The sequence below is a fragment of the Fusarium redolens genome, assembly GCF_020744475.1.
Source record: "Fusarium redolens strain MPI-CAGE-AT-0023 chromosome Unknown BKA55scaffold_7, whole genome shotgun sequence".
Taxonomy (NCBI): Eukaryota; Fungi; Ascomycota; class Sordariomycetes; order Hypocreales; family Nectriaceae; genus Fusarium; species Fusarium redolens.
This window is the reverse complement of record NW_025763670.1, coordinates 94,779-116,155: the sequence shown is the minus strand read 5'-3', so window position 1 is coordinate 116,155 and position 21,377 is coordinate 94,779. Positions and strand designations below refer to the sequence as shown.

General features: G+C 49.1%; 4 protein-coding genes across 4 annotated transcripts; 1 reads left to right on the top strand and 3 right to left on the bottom strand.

Moving 5' to 3' along the window:
- Positions 1-550: 550 nt before the first annotated feature.
- On the bottom strand, positions 551-10,814 carry BKA55DRAFT_688978 (uncharacterized protein; the record flags this gene model as incomplete). Its single annotated transcript, XM_046199292.1, has 7 exons — positions 551-1,300; positions 1,355-2,118; positions 2,179-4,038; positions 4,098-7,007; positions 7,060-8,352; positions 8,554-10,370; positions 10,426-10,814. The coding sequence occupies 7 exons, from the start codon at positions 10,812-10,814 to the stop codon at positions 551-553; spliced, it is 9,783 nt and encodes a 3,260-aa protein (XP_046049730.1).
- A 1,003-nt stretch (positions 10,815-11,817) lies between these two features.
- On the bottom strand, positions 11,818-12,933 carry BKA55DRAFT_538354 (enolase C-terminal domain-like protein; the record flags this gene model as incomplete). Its single annotated transcript, XM_046190026.1, has 1 exon — positions 11,818-12,933. The coding sequence occupies one exon, from the start codon at positions 12,931-12,933 to the stop codon at positions 11,818-11,820; it is 1,116 nt and encodes a 371-aa protein (XP_046049729.1).
- A 1,094-nt stretch (positions 12,934-14,027) lies between these two features.
- BKA55DRAFT_612830 (uncharacterized protein) lies at positions 14,028-15,255 on the top strand (the record flags this gene model as incomplete). Its single annotated transcript, XM_046196672.1, has 2 exons — positions 14,028-14,538; positions 14,588-15,255. 2 exons carry the CDS (start codon positions 14,028-14,030, stop codon positions 15,124-15,126), a joined length of 1,050 nt encoding a protein of 349 aa, XP_046049728.1. The 3' UTR covers positions 15,127-15,255.
- Positions 15,256-15,407: 152 nt separating this feature from the next.
- Positions 15,408-20,367, bottom strand: BKA55DRAFT_593192 (uncharacterized protein; the record flags this gene model as incomplete). The annotated part of the gene is made up of 8 exons (XM_046195519.1): positions 15,408-16,875; positions 17,229-17,275; positions 17,313-17,378; positions 17,454-17,460; positions 17,529-17,936; positions 18,001-20,051; positions 20,082-20,094; positions 20,279-20,367. 8 exons carry the CDS (start codon positions 20,365-20,367, stop codon positions 15,408-15,410), a joined length of 4,149 nt encoding a protein of 1,382 aa, XP_046049727.1.
- Positions 20,368-21,377: the final 1,010 nt, after the last annotated feature.

Sequence of the window (21,377 nt, the reverse complement as noted above, 5' to 3'; positions counted from 1 at the left end):
GGAAAGCATCATGTCAGATATGATCGGATAACCCTTGTTTGCCCAAGTAATTGAGATAAAGATGTATTAATTCCCTTCATCCCAATGTGTGCCTGTGAAGCGACATTGACTAGCTTTGTTTCGACTGGTGAAAATCTCTTGATGATATGTGTTCGTGAGACAAGGCACGGGACAGAAGTCCAAGTGGAAGGTTTCTTGTCATTCTTTATGATGGTGTTTGTTACTTAACTTAGTAATGATGTACTACATCTTGTAAAGAATGGCCTTGAGGGTATGCTGTGACAACAATATTACAAAATATAAAAACATGGTTTAAAAGCCACAAGATCTTGACACTTTCATAATGAGTTCTCATCAGCAAGGGACATTTTATACAGAGATACGTGCCATTTTGAGAAAACTATCACTAATCCTGTCATAAACTTACACATATATTACACTAAACCATACATATGTCATTGTAGACATGGCCAAGACCTCATACCAAGCCATCTATATCCTCATAACTTGAACCATTCTCAAAAGGTATTCACGTCTTCCAAAACGAGTCTCAATTTCTAGATGATGCGCTGGCGTACTCGGACTCGTCGTACTCGATTTTATCGTCGTCGCTGGAGTCACTATCCCCAGCCTCGTTGGCACCCATATCGTCGACGCCGTAGTAGCCATCATCATCCTGCCCATCATTTTCAGCTGAACTGGAAAATCTAATTGGTGCCAGTGCAGTCCCTTGAGAACGCGCACTCTCTGTGTCTGCTGCCTTGAAGAAGACATGGTCCTCTTGGAGACGCTTGCCCTGACTGACAAAGCCCATGGGGCTGTGAGCGAAATCCTGGCCACGGCGACGGACTGCTAGCCACTCTTGTAGAAATGCCAGTGGGCTTTTGGCGAGCTTTTGTTCGAGGTCAGGTTGTATCTTAGATGTCTCTTCTTCGGCATCTGTCTCGGTTCCAGTAGGTTCTTTGTCCTGTGCTTCGTTGCCGATCTCGCCATTCTGGATTCCTAGCAAGGAGCACATGGCATCATATTCGTCCCACTCAAAGTACAAGCGCCCAGCGTAAATTCCCAACTCAACCTGAAGCCACTTTGGAGCTTTCCAGTCATTGGGAAGAGGAGGAATGCTATGGAACGTCAAATCGTGGAACTGGAGCATTTTGCGTGTGATGGGTGCAGAGTAAACAAAAAGATGCGTGAGAACACTTGAGTTTCGCATGATGGGAATCAGAGCTTCGGCTTCTTCGGGCATGATAACGACGGCGATCTCGGCGACAGAGCTCCAAATGATCCAGTTAACGGGACGCTGAGGCTATGTTAGCCCTATAATTGTGAAAGAATAAGTGAGTAAAACACATACCAAGAAGTCATCGGTAGAGAGGTCTCCCTTGGGCTTGATGGTTCGGCCAAACTCGGCCGTCTCGAGTAATTTCGATTTGGTTACCTTCGATTGCACTTTGTACTTGCGACCGATTCCTGTCTTTGACAGGGCATGGAAGACGTGAGTAAAGTAGTTCGTGTCTGCAGGAAGCCTTCCAGTTCTGATTAAAGTCTCGAGGCTAGCGTTAAGACCTGGGAAAGAGAAGGCTGCAAAATGCTGAGGCTTCTTGACTTGTCGCACTGATTCAACCTCAAAGGCCACCTCTCTCTCTTGCTCAACTTCTTGTAGAGCAGAGGCATGAACGGCTCGGCCAGTGTCCTGAAAGGTCTTGCGTCTCGCATTGAGATCCTGGATAAAGCCATTAAGAACCGTGTTGTTAGAAGTCTGCATGCCTACGGCGCGACTCTTTGTTTTCGGCTCGTAAAGGTTCTGCAGGCTCTGCTGTTCGTCCTGCTTAATCGCCTGAACATATGCTTTCCGCTGAGGCTTGTCGGTTAGAAAATCGGGGTGATCGAAAGCTGCCTGCATTCGACGGCAATAATCCATGCCTTGGGAATAGTATAGGGGCTGTAACTGCTCAATTTGGTCGCATGTGTTGTTCAAAAGCCATTCAATGACATCGGCCGAGTCAATAGGCTCATGAATAGTCTTGTTTTGCAGGTCTGTGATGCTCTGGTGGACTTCAGGAGGGACAAAGAAAGAAACGATCTGAGTTGTTCCCAGCTGTCGTAAACGCATAGCGGCTAGGAGTTATTAGCGAAACATTTCGAGAAGCTTAGTATAGCACATAATAGCTAACTTACCTTGAACAGTGTGGTCCTTGGTCTGGCCCAGACGAAGAGTGAGGGCACCCTTAGCTGTGGGAGGGAGCCTAAAATCAGTCCCGCGGGTATGGGCCTCATCAAGATATACCAGGCAGTTTGTAAGGTCATCAGCAAAAGGTGACGCGAGAAGGGGTGTTCTTCTTCCTTCCTTGGTCAGGATCCAAGGTTTATTGTCTTTGTCGAAGAACAAACCTGCCAAAGCGAAGTGGTCGATCTTTAACCACTGTTGAACGAGAGTGTGGTTGTCCATTTCCAGGATCTGGGCTCCTGCATCGATCAAGATACGGATGGATTTCGACCTGAGGCAATATAGGAGATCCATCTCGGTGGCTCTGCCCATGTGTTGAGTTTTCACATCTTGAGGTAGAATGCAATGACGATTTCGAGGGTGAAGAAGATAGGTCAAAACTTCAGCGCTTGTGTGGTGAAGACTCGGCAGATCTTGTTGTTGAATGTTCAAAGGAAGCATTGTTCTGTTGTCGTTGGTACCACTGAAGCCTGTACTCAGCGGTTTCCCTGTCTCTTTGTCGTTCTCTGCTATATTCCGGAGGGGTGAGAGTGGAATATCCCAACCATTGGCCTGAAGTTTTACCTCATACTGCTTGGCATGTCGCGGAAACACGAAATTGTTCAAGAAATAATCAATGACTACCTCATTGTATCGCACAACCTTCCAAATCTCCCCGAGTTGCATCTCATCATCCACGTTGATTGCATTCCAGGCCTTGAGAGAAGAAGGGAAATTTTCAGTGCTCTGGGTCCAATTATCGTATTCAGTTGATGGATCGTCGGACTTGAGGATATGTTCAAGTGATTGCCTAAGTTGAGATAGACTTATGCTATCATAATAGAAGGCCAAACAAGTGAATAGTATTGCGACATCAGGATGACCCCACTCGGATTGATCGCTCGGAACACCTTTGGCGTGGAAAGGCACTGCTATGGGATCGCGGTGCGGATGGAGACCATACTCAACGTTCCAGCGCTTCTTGAGGGTCATCATTAAGATGCGATTGACGAGGAGACCTCGCAGAAGATAGATCGTTTGTTTCAAGCTAGGCTTGTCTGGCGAGAGATTCCGGATGCGCTCTATACTTTTAGGGCTAGGTCGAGCGTGCATGAGAAAGTTTTTGACGGCGACTCTGTCTTTAGTTGCCATTGCCTGTTCAGTAAGAGGCAGAATCCCACCAGCACCGTGACAAATGTCTGCTGTGAGCCTTCGCACCAGCTCATCCTCAACATCCTGCCTGAGGAAGAACACAAAGGGAAATCCGCCCCCGTTTCGTCGAATAACGCTGATAGAGTGAGGAAAAGACATTGACAAACCATACAGATGATTATCAACAAGTCTCAGCACGGCTTCAGCCACAAGCCAACGATGTGGATGCCCATCGACTGTGGTCTGAGCACCAGATGGGTAAATAAGCTGGGTTCTCACCGCGAGAGTATAGTCCGACTCGTCTAGGATATCTCTTGACACCCTTGTGAGCCATTCTTGGACCTTGATCATAGGTCCTGCCTGCGCGGGCTGCTCGTCCAAAAGTCGCTGTCGGCCGCTGAGCATAAATGACATCTGGTGTTCGGGTTGACATATCATGACACCTCCGGACTTGAGCATATCTCTGTGGATAGAATGATAGGTTCGTATCTTTTTCTCGGTTGTTGGAGTTCTACGTGAGAAGGGGACATGGCGAATGCCCCTTCCAAGGATACCACCAAGTCTAGCCTGCAGCAGCTGAGCTGTTTGTTGGAGCAGAGCTTTCGGTACAATGACTCGCACAAGCTGTTTCTTGTTGGCAAGCGCTGCCGCAGCCATAGGAATAATACAGGAGGTTTTGCCTGTGAAACTAATCAGTACTAAAAAACGCTAATATGAATCTCTTCAAGGGACAACTTACCTTGGCCCATGTTCATCTGAAGCACAGAATTCGATCCCGACCCAGGGGAGATTGTGGCCAAAGCTACATCAATTTGAACAGGACGGATCATCATGTTTGACTCTATTTCTAACAGGAGCCAATCTGGATACTCTTCGGGCTTCCAATTCGAGTGTCCCACGTTAGACTCCTCTTCGTGGTATCTGCCCGAGATGCTTTTTGACGCTAGGTCATGAAGTCGGACCTGTCTTTGGTATTTCGTAATGTCAACTCCCATTTCTAAAATGGCCTTTCTCATTCCACTTCCAAATTTTGTGACCTGAGCAGCCGATCCGAGACAAGAAAGGAGCGTAGCCTTGGTCACAATCGGCCACAGGTTTCCTTCTTTGAGCCAAAAGATCCTCCTTTGTGAACATACTCCACTTGACTCTAGGGCTATACAGATCGCCTCGAAACTGCTTGCGACCTTCTCCAGACTGGAGTGCATCTCAGCTTCTCTAGATTTCATCGATTCTTTATAACTGGTTAAAGGAGTGTGCTGAAAAGCAGCGAGGCTCTTCTGGAAGTCCGCTGCGTAACGGCGCCTAACAACCGACCGAGATGCTCCCAAGCGTTGGGCTATGAGATTCAACTTCATACCGGATTGTGACCTCACAGCCGATTCTGACATATTCTTGTCCGTTGGGGCATTATCACGTCTGGCGAGACCCGACCAAAGCGAGCTGGCCCCTGAACCTGTGTTTCTTTGCCAAGCAAAATTGCCGAATCCTGGGGAAAAGTCCTTCTCATTCAGAAATGGCCGATCCGCCGAGGCCACAGAAGGACTTTGATTCGTACTCGTCGTGACCTTAAGAATACGATACGGTTTGGCCAGCAGTTGCCGAAGGTCGACGGTTTCGACACCACCTCGCATTCTTACCGTGTAGGTCACCTCGGATAAGGGAACCGCAGGCGGTTCGTATCGGTCTTCTAGGGTTCGTCTGTCAAGAATTGTCTGGACCTCTTTGAGATGCTCAGTGAGGTCTCTGTTCATAAACAGGCGTTTCCACTCGGGACGAATAACTTCCAACGCAGGGCCGATGTCAATCAGTACAGACCGAGACAGGCCACTGACATTTGGCTCCAGACATGGCCATTGGCTCAGGAGGTGGTTGGCTAAGTACTTGCAATCATCCTCAACTTTGGCTTCGTGTTTCGCCTGCTCGATCTGCAACTTGCGCAAGAGTTTCCCGCTCGAATACTGCCCCAAGCCCATCGCATCGTTCTCTGGCGCAGCGACTCTGTAGGGCTTGAGCAGATGCAGGATGTAATCAAGCTGTGGTGCCTGGTTCAGTTGGAAATGATCAAACTCATCCCACTTGGGCAATTCAAGCTCTTTAAGATCACTAAATACCGCGGACGCAACAAGGGTTCGAAGAAGTGGCATATTTGCGTCGAGATGGAACGACATTGGCCCGAGTAAGTACATGAGCTTGTATCGATCTGTTGATTCACGGGAAAATCGGACCAATGACCCCCAACGTTGAATAATATTAACCTTCAACTTCTCATTGAGGGATGTTCCGTCGAAAGCCGATGTGAATCCACCAACAGCACTGCCCTGTGAGAGAACTTGGGCAATACAATCCGTCGTCTTGAAGCTCTGGGGCCATTTCCGGATCAAGTTTATGACCTCAAGCACATTGCGATGCATTATGTTGACTGTTGAGGGGCGATCTCGAGACATGTACTTCTGGTTGACTGGCTGTGTGCGGCTGGACGTATTCCCTGAACACCTTGTAACAGCTCCTTGTCGAAACATCACTCGTGCATGTAGGTGCACATCTCCTGAAGAAGGCAGCTCCGGCATTTTTATAGTAGCCTGTTCTTTGGCTGCAAACATTCCTAAAGTTGCAGACTCTCGAAGGATACGATCCACAATTTGTCTGTATGCTGAGTCCTGAAGAATGACAGGCAGGGACTCGATCCAGGTATCTGTACGCATAACCTTAAGATCTTGTGGGTAGTACACTCTTCTCGGTGTTAGTCCAGCTATTTTGTTCAGTACCATCATAGAGGGTGGAGTAAGGGGGGACCATGGCTGAGATATGCCTGCTTGGAGCCAGTCGATAGCTTCTTCAGTTCCAGTGCGGCCGGTCAAAGGATCAGGGAGAAGAAAAGATGTACATGCATGAAGAAGAGCCTTGGTAAAGACCAGTGTGGGCTCTGGCGCGCAGTCGATCCGTCCCAGTGTGCTGTTGATATTGAACCTTCCAAATTTATCTGAGGGTTCGACCCTCACCGTTACATGACATCCTTCTGAGCGAGCAGAGACGGGCCCGAGAGGCACTAAGATAGACCTGTGCATCGGGTTGGTAAGGCTAGTGCATACCAGCTTGCTGCGGAGGCCGTACCAGGTCCCGGCATCTTGGTTCTTGTCGATTTGGCATTGTAGCTGAGGCGATTGAAGTAGACGGTTCTTGTTAGTGTGGAAGACAATGTTGAGTCTTGGAAGCTCCACGGTAAGGTTCCGATCTCCTCCGGGTTGGTACACAGTTATCTGGCTGCGATCTTCAAGTGAGTCAAGAATTCCACTTATGCGATTGAAGAGTGGACTTGACGGGTTGACAATGTGGTCCTTTGTGAAGAGACCTCGATACAGGCGCGTTCTAGCACATGTGTAGTCTTTCAGGCTCAAAATGTACCACTTGTGAGGGTCATCTGGCCAGGGTCTGTCCTTAGAAGTTATGAAAATGTCTCCGGTTCTTAGGTGCAGCCAATGAAAGCAATTGTGTAAAAGGGGTCCTGGGAGATCGGGGTAATCGCCTTGGAAGGTCTCACGAGGGATCAATTGCAGAGCGTATCTCCCTCGGAAGGCTCTTACAATCAACTCCTGCGTTTCACTACCGTATCCCACATGGACTTGATATCCTCGGGGTCTCACACACAGAACTGCGTATCCATTAGCATGTAAGACTCAACCAGGTACAAAAGGCTGACCTACCATACTGCATCTCTCGGTGGCGTGAAGGGAATGTTAGGAGGGCTTGGTTGCCGAAGAGCTCATTCAAAACGACGGAGTACTTAGGGTCTTCTGGCAGTTTTCCCATCGGTTGGCTATCAACTAGAAGTAACCCTCTGATGCAGTTAAATGAAACAGTCTGATCGAATGAGTCGACACTGTCCCCTGTTCGTGATTGGCAAAAAACCCAGTTGGGAGCTTCTGGGGCCAGTTTTACTTGAGAAAAAGCTCGAGGGCACCCTTCTTCCTCCGGCCACATGTCACAAAGGGATAGTCGGAAGACCTCCAAGTTTTCAACAATTTGTTGCGATATAATCGGAGCAAGTCGATACGAAAGTCGAATATCTCGAATAATTGCGTGCTGGAGAAGCTGGGGAAGCGCCTCTAGCTTAACCACAAGGTTGTCATTTGCCGTGATGCTGCTCTGAATGAAGATCTCAAGAGACAAATCGTCGAAACCATGACGACCGCAGGCCATAGGTGTATATGTTCGTTTGCACAAGAGAGCAGCCCAGAGAGCGTACTGTTGGAACCGTCGTGCTGTCTCGGCTTCGACAACCTTGTAAGACTCAGCACGAAGGAGCTTAAACCAACGCACACATGTGTTTCTGGCACGTAGCAAGAGGGAAATTGTCTGGTCGGAGATCTTTGTCATAGATGCTGCCCAGGTGAAGTCGAGAAGACGGAGGGTGAAAGTGACGACGGTTTCCATCAGGTAGATTTCTCTCCAGTTAGCCGCCAAGCTGTCTAGTCGATGTGATATCTGCTCCACGAAGGTCTCGCAGAATGAAGTGTCACGGAAAACCTCATGGATGATACGAAACTCACTCCTAGAGTCATCCAAGGGCCCGCACTGAAGAGCCAGATGAGTGACGAGTAACATGGTGGCTTCATTGGAGAAGTTCAGGTTGGCCGATGCCAATTCGGCAAGAATTGATAGCCAGCGCCTGGACTTTCCAGATGCAACCGTCTGAAAAGCAAGATATTCATGAACATTGATACCCTGTGGGCATCTCGATGCTGTTGCCATGATTTCGTATGAGGATGGCCCGTAAATACTCTTGAAGAAGGCAGCGTCTTGCTGCGCGAACGGGGAAGAATCGGGTATCTGAAGCTTCACATGATGTAAGAAGCTTAGATGACCCCGACGGCTGGGCCATAGTTTCGAATTACTATCACAATAAGCCAACTTTAATCCGTTTGGTCGACAAACACCGTATCTGCCGTTATCCCATTCGATAGGGAATGCTAAGGAGTGGTAGTGGGTAGAGACGACTATTCTGAAGTTAGCTGAGTTTTGCTAATGTTTCAAAGATAAAGGCTAAATTGTCATAAGTTAGGCCGAATAGAGCAATCCAGATCTAAATTTATGGTACATGGTAAAAGTTCATGACAAGTCTAATGACTCTTTCCGGATTTATAAAGACATCATCCTGAAGGATGACCATGAAGGGTAATGGTAGTTTGAATACTTACAAGGTTTAGTGACTGATGCCAGAGAGCAGCTCATTGATGAGTCGTTGGCATACTTCTGTAGCTGTTGATAGTCTCGTGCCCAGCACTTCGGGTCGACGCCTTCCTCTGTTGGTAGGGCTATCGATATAACGATCCATGTGGCATCTCGATATTTTGCCAAAGTCTGCGGGCAAAGCAGCTCAAAAACGACAGCTTTCGCGACATGAGGGTCAGAAGGAAGGGGGTGTTCGTAGGCCTGGATACTAATTCTCTTCAACTGCCGCTTCAAGTAGCAGCGACGACAATCGCGGTCATGATAAGGGGGCAAGTGGGGATTGTCCTCGTCTACCATGTACACGCATGTGCTCTCATCGATAACCTTGGACAGTCTTGAGTACTCTTGGCTTTTTGACTTCCATTCCTTTTCTTTTGTGTCCCGCAATTGGGTCGCCCAGGCCTCTATTGACTTTTGTAGATCGTTCATCTCATCAGACATGTCAGAGTCATCATAGAATCGATGACCAAATGATCCACGGACAGGATCGTCAAAAATACTGGTTGTTGAACCTTGACAAGCAGCAATACGATCCTGCAGATAGACCTGGATCTTCTGCAGCCGCTTCATATCATTGAAGGTAGAAAGGAGCACGACATCAAGCATCTCAGGTCGAAATACAGGGTGAAATTCACTGAGAAGTGGATACACCGCACAGGCTGCCTTATCCATGGTAACCCATAGATCCATGGTGTTCAAGATCAGTGTGCTCTTGAGTTCGGGGATACTATCATAGGCCCTAGAAGCCTGTCGCAAATACTCGTTAATCAAAGAAGCTGCCTTTTCAATTTTTGAGCGCGGAAGCAAGCGCTCATCGCAAAAACTGGCAACGGCTATCTCTTTTTCAATCAACTTGAAGTGTTCGAAAGCAAATGAACTGAGATGCTGCTTCGCAGCCTGTGCGACATTTGCGGTGCCTTGTCGCCCAGTGTTGAACTTGACAGGCTTCGAATAGCCCCTCCAGATCCTGTTGAGGGTAATTCCGCTAATCTTTAGGTCCAGCTTCATATCTTCGAAAGAAGCTTGCCTGGGTAGTGGAGGGATCGTTTTAGTCATCGTCAGCTTCTGATGCTTCCATGAGGCTTCGAGGAAGGCATTTGCCTTGGAAATCGAATTCTGAAATCCGGGGCTAAGTTGGGTGAATAGATACTCGATCCTCTGGGTCAGATCTTGAGACCGGTCTTTATCAACTTCCAGCTTGACTAGCCGTCGGCAGATCTTTTTCTTGAGGAAATCGAAGCGGTCGAGGCGTATTCCTGATTGCTGGATATGGGCGAGGAATTCGCTGAAGAGGTGAGCCAACAAAAACTTGTATTCAACTCGCCCAATTTCACCCAAACGTTGAGTAAGGTATCGAGAGATGGCAACTCGCAGTACAAGCCAATAAGGCAGTCGCGTCCATGGCTTTTCTGCGTTGTTCCACAGCACATCGTCCCGAACCATCTTCTGCAGAAGAGTTGGGGCGAGGCGGCGGCCGTTTTGTTGCAGAATAGCCATGAGCATAGAGGAAATGAGAGCAGGTTCGGAGGTGTTGCGAAACTCGGGCATAGACGTTCCCGCCCTGAGCGCTTGTGCGGAGAAATCGGTGAGTAACTCTCGTGAAGCGTTGTCCAGGAAGTTGGCTAGATTGGCCACGAAACCATTTTCGCGGAATGTAGCGAGAGGGACGGCGACTGCACATCCAGGAAAGTCCCACTGAAGTGCATTTTCGGTTGCCAGAACATCTTCGTTATGCGCTGAAGTTTCAAAGGCCTCGAATATGACAGAAGCGCCAAAGACACGACTGGGTCAAGTTAGACTGTGATGTTTGATAGGCGAGGTATGAAGACAGGACTTACTCTTGCGAACGGCGGATGTAAAGAGCACAGTTCTGGCTCCGTACATAGACGACTAGAAAGTCCGAGTCTCCAAGATCGTTGAGTTCTCGAATAAGCGCAGTTCGGTCGACGTGACCTCCGGCATGAATGCTCTTGGTGGCATGAAGACCTCGCTCGATCAAGCTCCAAGCGTAACTCAGATCGTTTTCGGGGAGATCTCGGAGGTGCTTCACGGAAGCCAACAGTCTATCGATCAGAGCTTTCTCGAGCTCGTCAAGGTTGGAGTCTTGACGTTGGGGAAGTTGAGGAGGGAGGACGAGATGGTTGTAAAGGGCATCGTTGAGCGACAGGGGTTTTTCGTTGTCGCTCTTGCCCTTCCGAGGGGCCATAGAAGCCACTGGAGGAGGCATCGCAGCACCTAAGGCACCACGCTTCTACCGATACAGTAGACCTCTTGGTTACCTATATGCCTTACCTTGTTCAATGTCAATGTTTCTTTTTCTTTTCTTTTTTTTTTTTTAGTTGTGTAGAGGTCGTATATGTGGCAGGTTATACTCGCGATGCAAAGGCAAGGAAGATGAAGGTGAAGGTGAAGGTGAAAGGAAAAAGAGAAATGAACTGAACTGAACTAAACTGAGCGGATGGATTGTATTAGAGAGGAAAAGTCAACAATGCCAAGGGTGGGTGGATGATTCATTCACCTTGTGAGGCTGCCACTCGTTTGATGATACTGGCACTGGCAACAACTGTCAGTGCATGTAGTGGCGAGACAGCCTCCCATTCTTAGTCCACTTGCTCAGATAACACCACAAAATAGAGTAAATTATAGGTAATTACCTAAATATTTAGGTAGCTGAGACAGCTTCCCTAATGCTTAGTGAACCAGGTCAATAAATATCAAAAGCGTTTCTGTCGTTGAAGCCAAAGTGGACCCACAGACAGGATGAATGAACCAGCAAACAAAAGATGAACGATATCGAAAGTGAAGCTCCTTTTTTAGGTATCTATCTTTGACTTGAAAATGGTTCGCTCTGTGGCCGGCTGCCTTGCAGGTAATTGCAGGCAGGGGGCCAACTGCTGGTGGCCGTTTATGAGCTGGGCAACCCTCAATAGACGGCCTCATGCAGACGGCCAACCACAGCAGGCGCGTCAGGTTGATCAGGCCGTAATTGATACTGCAGAATTTCATCGGGAGACCTTAGGAGTTCATGTATAGGTACATGCGAGGTATCAAGGATACTAGAAAAGTGCATATTCTAATCTGCCAATCACTTTTGGCTACCTTAGATTAGTATCATGAGAAGCCCCATTCGTCTCCTTTCATCTCTCTGGAGAGTCATACCATCAAACACCCTCAAGAGCATCGTCTCCCTAACTGAATAATCGAAATGTGCTATCATTTCTCATTTTAAATCAAGAGTAACTAGCAACAGGATCGCCCAAAACATCCAAACGGGGCGTAACGCCTAGTCCCGGCTCCTTTGGTGCATGAACCCTCCCATTCCTAACCTCAAAGTTCCCATCCGCCGTCTTCACGGTTACCATATCTCTACACTCCAATATACACCTCAGGCTTCTCTCCGGGATAGTTTGGCCAAGATGGACAATCGCCGCAAAAGCAATGTCCGATCCGGTGGTCTCCTGACAACTCATCGTATAGCCCGCTGCAAGAGCAATATCTCTATGTCGTCGACTCTTGGTCAAACCGCCGTTCTTCGAAATCTTGATTCCAAACCCTTCAGCCGCGTCGTCTGCTATCATCTGGATTATTGATGCGTCTGTGGTGGCGAGCTCGTCCAAGTGAATGGGAATGTTACTTCTTCGACGGAGAGAGACGATTTCGCGCCATGTGGCACAGGGGGCTTCGAGAACAAAGTCCAGGCCAGGCGGGAGAAGCCTCAACATGCGAAGAGCGTTTTCAACAGTCATACCACCGTTGGCATCCACCAGGAAGAACTCTCCGGGCTGCTTATCAGCGAGTGAGGCAGTTATTCGCTGAGCATCTTCACCGGGATCTCCGCCGATCTTGACGGAGTGTCCGATGTATCCTCGTGCTCGATGCTCTGCAACACGCTTTCGCATATTCTCGGGTTTATCCATGTAGATTGACGAGATGATAGGCAGACCAACACCAGTGCGACCACCGAGCAGTTCGCAAACGGGCATTCCGACTGACTTGCCGAAGATGTCCCAGCAGGCAATGTCGATAGGGGTTTTGGCGTGCTCGTGACCGACCAGAGCAGCGTCCATGGCTTCATTGATGCGGTCAACTCGCCGTGGATCCAAGCCGATCAGCCAGGGAGCGATCTCAGCAATGCCTGCTCTCACGCCGAGAGCATGAGAGGCGATGTAAGTTGAACCGAAAGGGGTGCTCTCGCCCCAGCCTTCGATACCAGTATTTGTGGTTATTCGGATAATGGTTGCATCAAAACTCCTATACTCGCGGCCACCTGAGAGATAGTAAACACCTCCCGAGTAAGGGAGGTCGACTTTGAAGACGTCTATCTTTTCTATCTTGAGATCAGACATATTGCGCGGCAATGAATGGAGAGAATATTGTATAATTGTTATGAGAGGGCATGTGAAGAGCAATTGAATGAACTAGCTAGGACATGGTGTCACACTTCTTATACAAACTGATCTTACCGCTGAAACCCTGACAGAACGAACCTACTTCACATTTCCTCATACCCCAAGCATGAAGCTTCGACGCCACGAATCCAGAGAATGCCGATCTATCAACGGCTTCCTCTCAGTTCGATAGCGGTATTCTTTAAAGTTTCCTTTTTCGGTCTATGAGTTTACGGAGTTCCAAAGGAGATATCGTCTGAATACCAGAAGGGGAAACAGGAGATTTTCTGGTCTATTCTTTGGTTGTTGAAGTGTGGTATCCGCGGGTTCCTATCCCGAGATAATGCGGGCTGTGGTCATCGTGTAAGTCTGCCGCTTCAGAGGTTGAGATACTGTTCAAGAGTAAAAGCAGGAATTTATGGACAGTCAGAGAAAGGTTTATTACTTTGATTTGCTTGTTCCAAGTCTAAACTTTCTAAGAAGAGATTTGACATGAGTTTGTTCACATTCATTGTTCCCGGTGAGGCGCATTGTTCGAATGTGTTTCGGAATGGGAGCCGAGTCACAAGTACGTGGCATAGATTCAGACCATCAATAGGGTCTCATGTCATGCAAATTCTTCTAACAATATCAGTCTTAGCTTAAATTTTAGTCAATAACTTACTCATTCCCAGAAAAGAAAACTTTTTTGAACACTCCATCGACGTCGTGATGGTTGCAACGTCCCTTGTGGTGGATACCCTACGGCTGAGGAATCCGACATCAGCCAAGACCAAACACTCCTCGAAACCATCGTAGCCAAAACAAGAAAAGAATTGAGCAACATGATTCAACTACAGTGAGATCGTAATTTAATGATCTACTCATGATACCATACTAATCGATTATAAATGAGATTACCCCGCGTGGATATGCCAGCAACAAGACGCCTCATCACGACAACCGCAGTATAAGAACAATAGTCTCCCGCTCCGAGATCAGGGCATTACAACAATAGATATCCATGCCTGATACATCATCTTGTTTAAAAATATCCCCTTAATAAGCCAGAAATGTCTCAACCAACTCAACGCCAAGCCTGGCGTCGAACAGACGATTACACAAAGGGCACCCCCAAAGTGAAACTCGTCACAGAAGACCTCCCTCTCCCTCTTCATCCAACAGCCGTCCTTATCAAAGTCCACGCAGTTTCTCTCAACTATCGCGATGCCAACATCGCCAATGGCGGTAACCCCTGGCCTGTTACTCCCAACGGCGTTCCTGGCAACGATGCCGCCGGTGAGATCGTTTCAGTTGGGAATAGAGTATCGCTCGTCAAAGTTGGCGATCGTGTTGCTCCTACCACGGACTCTGGATTTGTGAATGCTCGCTCAACGGGAAGGTCTTGGCTCGCGGCTAATGAGGATGGCATCTTGGCCACTTATATTGTTTTTGATGAGAAGTTGGTTACAAAACTACCTGAGCATCTTGACTGGATTCAAGCCTCGATAATTCCTTGTGCCGGAACTACCGCTTGGTCTGCTCTCAAGGGCGCTACTATCGGACAAACAGTTCTGATCCAAGGTAACTCCCCTCGTAGAATGTCCAATAGGTCATTATTAACAAATATCAGGCACTGGTGGCGTTTCCACCTTCGCTCTCAAGCTGGCCCGCGCCTCTGGTCTTCGGGTCATCCTTACTTCCTCAAGCGATGAGAAGTTGGAACAGATCAAGAAGCAATTCGGAAAACCAGAGATCCAAACGGTTAACTACAGGACCCACCCAGAATGGCACAAGGAAGTTCTCCGTCTAACAAATGGTATCGGAGTTGATCTCGTCGTTGAAAACGGTGGCAGCAGTTCTCTCGTTCGATCAATGGAGTGCACTCGGCGTGGAGGAATTGTAAGCCAAGTTGGTTATTTGGGCGGCCCTAAACCTGAACATTTAAAGGAGTTTGTTTCCACTATCATCGATCGACGACTGAACGTTCGCGGTATCAACGCGGGGTCTAAGGATGATCAGGATGAGCTTATGGCTGCCATCTCTGCTACACAGATGACGTTCGAGGATATTCTTGACTCAACTTGGTCTTTCGATAAGGCAGAGGAGGCGATCGAGTATGTTTGGCAAGGCAAGCAGGTCGGAAAGGTTGCCATTAAAGTTGATGACTAGACAAGAGTTCACTGTAGTTTGTTGAAGACAAAGGTAAAGCATTGCCGAGGACTCGATAATACCTGGTTAGTCAGAGCAAGAGAATAGGAGACATTACTCGACTTGAGTGATCAATTACGCAAGGGACGTCACTACAATGTTCACGATAGATGCGCTCCGAATCAGTTTATATTGCGACAATTTAGACAATCTGTTAACCCTTACCAAAAAGGACAAATACAAAACGCCAACTTACCCCTTTCTATCTTTTAGACTTACCGTTCCAAATTTCCAAGACCAACTTAGCATTTATCAAACCATCCAGTTCCGAGTCTAGCCATCCTCTTCTTCTTGGCTGCAACCAGAAACACCGCACCCAACAACATAGCTGTACCAGCAAACGCCTGCGCGCCTTTGAAGCCATGTTCCGCATCAATAATCGCACCTGCAGCAGGTGGTCCCGCGAGGGAAGCAAAGCTAGCAATCGTGAAGGCCATTCCCATCCTAACACCAATCTTGTTCAAATCCTCAGTCAGCAGAGAGATGCCGGTGGGGAAGAGGCTCTCTATCGCGGCGGCGAGAGTACCATAGAAGACGGACCATACGTACAGGCTTGGCTTGTTGGTCACTGCCATCCAGCAATAGAGTAGTACTGCAGCAAAGAAGGAGTGTGGTGCGAAGACATTGACGGCGCCGATGTAATCAGCTGTCCAATTGGCGAGCACTCTACCTATAACGCCAACACCGTTCAGAATCATGAGAAGATCGAGAGACTGATCGAAGGTAAAGGGCGGGTCGATAGCGGTGCGAGAGAAAGCTGCCATGAAATAGTAAGCAAGATAAACCCCCAGGCAAGTAAAGAATGAGGCAGTGACGTACAAAACGTACTCAATATCTTTGAAGGCAGAGAAATCGATCAGGGAATCAGATCGACGTGGTCGAAGCCGAGGCTTAACAAGAACCAGTGCGATCAGTAGAAGGAAAAGCTGCACGAAACCCACGATTCTCAGAGTCCAGCCAAAACCTACCTTTTGAAGAAGACCTCGAACCAGGAGGGGAAACAAGACACCTCCTGTTGCACTTCCACATGCTGCGACTCCCATGGCCAAAGCACGTTTTCTAGCAAAGAACGTTGACAGTACTGCCAATACGGGGCAAAACAGACAGCTATGTCCGAGACCAACGAGAACGCCTTGGACACCAAAGTAATGCCAGTAGTCAGTACAAAACGAAGTGACCATGATACCCGTGACCTGGAAGATAATACCACAGGCAAACACCCAGCGGAAATATCCAGCGTCAACAAGACGGCCTGTCAAGGTGCCGACGAAGAAGAGGAGAAAAACGCTGAAGGAACCGATCCACGAAATCTTGCTTGCTGAAAGACCTAGATTTTCGGCGTAGTACGCCTGGAAAATACCAAAGGAGTTTACCCAGCCCCAAGTATTCATATAGACTAAGTGTGTGGATAAAACAACACACCACGCTCTCCATCCACCGTCAGGGGGCGGTACTGGAGCCTGGGAGCTATCCGAAGAGGCGCGGCTAATCACCTCCTCAAATATACTCTGCCCAAATTCAGATACCGATTGGTTCGCATGGTCAGATTGTACCTCTGGGTCTGCAGAGAAGGGATTGTGTGCCTGTCCAGCAGGATTCAGGGACTGCAGCTGAAATCCCTGATCGATATATGCCATATTGGCGGTGGAAGAGACTTGTGTCTCGGGGTCGTCGATCGAATGATGGATGATAAAGATTTGTTGAAATAGCCTGTGTGCAATCAGCTTAGGGCGTTGGCGGAACAATGAGGGAAGATGGTGATGAGAGCAATGACTAGACAATCCGGAAAGTTATATACATATTGCTACACGGTGTTCACCATTGTTCCTCTTAAGTCCTTCCAGGGATTGTTCATAGAGCCATCAATAAGTCCACCGCTTGGGCATGGAACCATCATACTCGAACAGCATCTTTAAGATCGAACATGGACAAAGCTATTGTCACACAGACACTCAACGACTCCAGACTGTAAGATATGAAAGAACAATGCTCATCAGAACGTCGTCATCTACACACGCTATCCTCGGTTCACATCTTCAACTCAATACATTGAGAGATCATACTTACAATACTCGATACCCAAATATTCAGCGTTTTTACGCAACCAACCCTGCCAAGCCTGCCTGTCCTATATCACGGATATTTACTTCCGAGCCCAGCGCAAATGCATTCCGTCCGCGAGCTCGACTCCAAAAAGATGCCCCTTCATCCGGCTTTATGTGTTCGAACGTAGTCCCTGTAACAACTGATTTGTGCATGTCACACTTGATTTAGTCCTTCTTATCCACTTTCCAACTTTACATGAGGATCTGTCAATTGTGTTAGTGCTCCGTCAATAAACGCGAATCTATCAGCAAACTTACGCAGTCACTGTCCTGCTTTCCTTGTGGAATACCCATATCTTCAAACGTTGCAGGTCCCTGTTTACCTGCTCCCTTTGGTGGCATCGTTGCAGCGCTGGGAGCAGGGCTCGGTCTGTTATCGGGCCGCTGAAATTGTGACGGAGGTGCGCTCCCAGTCCTTGGAGGACCAGTTGGGCCCCCTTGAGGCCCCCCTTGAGGTCCGCCATAAGGTCCTGGAGACGGCCTGCCGCCTGGGCCAGCACCACCAGACACCATTGGCGGTTGAGCACTTGATGTACGTGGGGGTCGGTTCGCCTGAGGTGGTAATTGCTGCTGCTGCTGCTGCTGCTGATTCTGGGGAAGAGAGCTCCCACGCTCGGGGCGCCCACTAGCTCCAGGTACACGCGAGAAGCGTTCATAGTTTTGAGACTGGGGGTTTTGTAAGCCTGGTGAGTATTGGCCACCAGTGGGTGTCTTTTGTATTCCACCGTACGGTGCCCCGTTGTCTTCTGGATAAGGAGAAGGACGTCCTCCGGGTCCCCCGGGGCCTTGTTGGCCCTCCCATCCAGTGGATGCAGCTCTGTTGCGGGGATCAGGTCGGCCAGGACCTCCTGGACCTCCAGGGTGAAGATTGCCCATCGATTGAGATTGTGGCATAGGTCGAGGACCACCTGATTGGGGCTTGATGCCAAAAGCACTTGATGGGCGATCTGAAGGGGGCCCTGGAGGGGGTCCCATGCGTCCGCCTTGATTGAAACGAGGAGAAGTAGGACCTTGGGTATCGTCCTCCGGGTAAGGCGCGGTCGACTTGGAACGAACTGTCAAGGGTGGTGGCCGGTCATCTTCGGGGTAGGGAGCTGCTGATTGGGGTCGCACTGGGCCTTGGTTGGCATCCAATCGAACGTTGAAGGCAGGAGGTCTGTCCGCCGCCGCCGGGAGTACAAAAGAAGCTCGCGATGGGTCTGGGAAGTTGACGTGCTCCGAGACGATGGTGGGCCGTATCCCGAGAGAAGGATTGGACTGCGGATCTTGTGGCTTAGGGTAGCCCGGTCCGTCCAGTGAAGGTGAAGCAGGGGCGCTTCCTTCACTGAGAGTAGGCATTTGTTGTGGCTGCTTGAAGCGATCGGGGCGCTTGCCTCGCTGAGATCCGTGTTGCGACTTGATGCGGGTCAGTGTAGTAGTTTCGTGGTCAGATTTGGACAGAGTGTTATTCTCGTCCAGTGAATCAAGTCGGCCAAGGGCGTCTTGATTGCCGTGATCGGCGGCGAGCTGATACCACTTTCGAGCTTCTGATAAGCTCTTTTCAACATGGATTCCTATCTCGTTGTAGTAGCCCAAGGCGAATTCTCCTGTCGGTAGCTTAGCGGCAGCAGCCTCTTGAGCATACTTGTACGCGAGCGACTCGTTCTTCTTGAAAACGCCCTCATAGCCAAAGAGGAACCATCGACTCACACCGAGGGCTGCCTCGGGAAGACCTTGCTTAGCTGCTAGGCCGTAGTAGTGAAGAGAAAAAGACGGGTTGAAGTCACATCCGAACTGGCAGAGTTCGTATGCTTGTCCCATCTTGAGTTGGGCCTTAGCAAACCCAAGATAAGCTGACTTCTCGATATACATCTTTGTTGTCAACGGATTGTTGGGTAACAAGCCCTCGGGGATTGTTATGTCTGGTAGGTCGCGTCCTATGAGCATACCGTAAACATAAGCACCCTGAGGAGCGTCTTCGTCGGAGCTGTCGGCCGCCGCCTGTATCCGCTCCAGGCCAGTCGAGTAATCTTTCGTCTCGCCATGCTGGCCTAGAAGACTCATCATGCCCATTCGATACAATGAAGCCGAATCCTTGAGGGAAAGACCACGGTAATAATGCTCCTTCGCCTTAGACATATCATTGGACTGCTCGTACAACATGCCCATGCGATACTCGGATCGTCCATGGCCGAGTTCTGCGGCGCGCTTGTAGCCGATATAAGCCTCACGCTTGTCGACACGGTTACCAAACTTGCCAAATTCGAGCCATTTTGAGCGCATGTACAGTGCTTCAGGGTGTTCTTGCTGCGACAAGTAGGTAATAATGTTGATTGCATCGACTCGGAGTTCGTGTTCTATGCGGGGCGTAGCAGGTCGGGCCTTTTCGCCATATTCGCGTATCATGGACTCTTGGGAAATGTCGGCCCAAGTAAGGACGTCGCGCGCCCAGGTAATTTGCATTGAAACATTCTGTGAGTGAAGAACATGCTTGCGCGCGTTCCAGAGAATCTCTTCCTTTTCCTCGTCGGTTGGGGGGATGTTATCGCCCTTTACCTTGGGAAAAGGCGAAAATGAGGGGGCGTCGAAGCTCATGGTGCTGAGACTCTCGGAGATCTTATCGGTGGACTGGTATGCTCGGATGTCGTCGCTTAAGACCTGTGTTGCAGGCTGGGGCCTAGGCGGGTCGGCTCCCCGAGGGTTGGTGTAAGTAGAGAGCGACGGTTCACGAGAGTGACGAGGGCCTGGGCCTGAATCGGTTTGTGATCGTGGTTCAACAGAAGTAGCCTCGAGCTCCATGCGCTGGAGGTCCTCTTGCATATTTTGAGGGACCTGAGGGGTTACCCTAGATACAGCAACAACAAAGAATCGTCAGCATGCCCCACCTTTTCACCGTTACAACCGCATCCGGTGCTGGCAAGCTTTATTTATATGGGATCAGGCAAGGGAAAGGAGCATGGGGATTTGGGAAATAGAAACTGGAGACCGTGCCGGAAATGGGATTAAGGGGGAAGAGCCAAGAGACATACCTTTGAGGGGAGGGAGCAACGACTTCTGGCATATAATAATCATCGAAGCCGCCGGGGACAAATGTCGCGCCTAACTGTGGGGGAGCCATCTCGGTTCGCTGGCCGTCTATCGCGAAAAGGACGTAAGATGTCAGCAAGAGGGTCGGGGGGATAAGACGAATAAAGAAGGGGGCCCTTGTTCTCGTTCACAACGAACGAATGTAAGAGCTGACGGGGCGCGGTCACCGATGACTGCAGAAGCAGCGGCGTAACCCCTCTTTGCCTCGAACCAGCAAACAGCAGGCTGTTTATACTGCGCGTGCGTTAGGCACTGGCCTGGTCAGTTCGCTGGGTTGAGTGCTTGCTTGCTTGATCGACTGATTGGCGGTAGCAATTCCAGTTCCAATTCAAGGTTTCCAGAGCTAATTTGCGGTCGGGAGTTGGTTCAAATATTCCAGGTTCGAGAATCAAGTAGAATGCGATACCCTGAAGCGAAGCCCAACAAGGGGATCCAAAAGTAGCGATAATGCAGCGGGGATGCTGTAAAGAGGCCCGGCCCAATCCTCTTCAGGGGCTGGTGATCAAGCGCAAGGGTCCTGTTACAGGGAATATCCAGCGCCAACTTATTCGTGGGGCACGCTTGTGAGCGCCAATTGAGGCTGGAGATAGATTTCGGTTCCTATGTATGAGCGAGGATACAACTGCCGTGTAATTTGAGATGGCAAGCAGAGATTCTAAGTTTGATCTTCGGTGATTCAAAGGGCGGTGCTTGAATATTGAGTTGGTGTTTGCAATATCCATTGACAGGTAGGACATGGTTTTCGGTGGGAAATAGACTCTCGTTATCCAATGTTCGGGCATAATTGCACCCTGACACGCTGCTTGTCTGAGACCCATAGTGGCTTGGCAACCATGAGTGCCAGGCAGTGCACTGGGCGGCAGCCGTAAATAGCACTCTAGTCTCGAGTGATCAGCGCTGGAGCTTTCAGGAACGGAACGTTGGCTTGCGTAGGTGACATGTCGTACAGCGGGTGGGTATCTCAAAGTGGTATTTCAGCCGCTGTCCAAGTCGCATTTCAGGTATTGTGAACTATCTTGCACTTTTTGAGTTCTCGGGGGT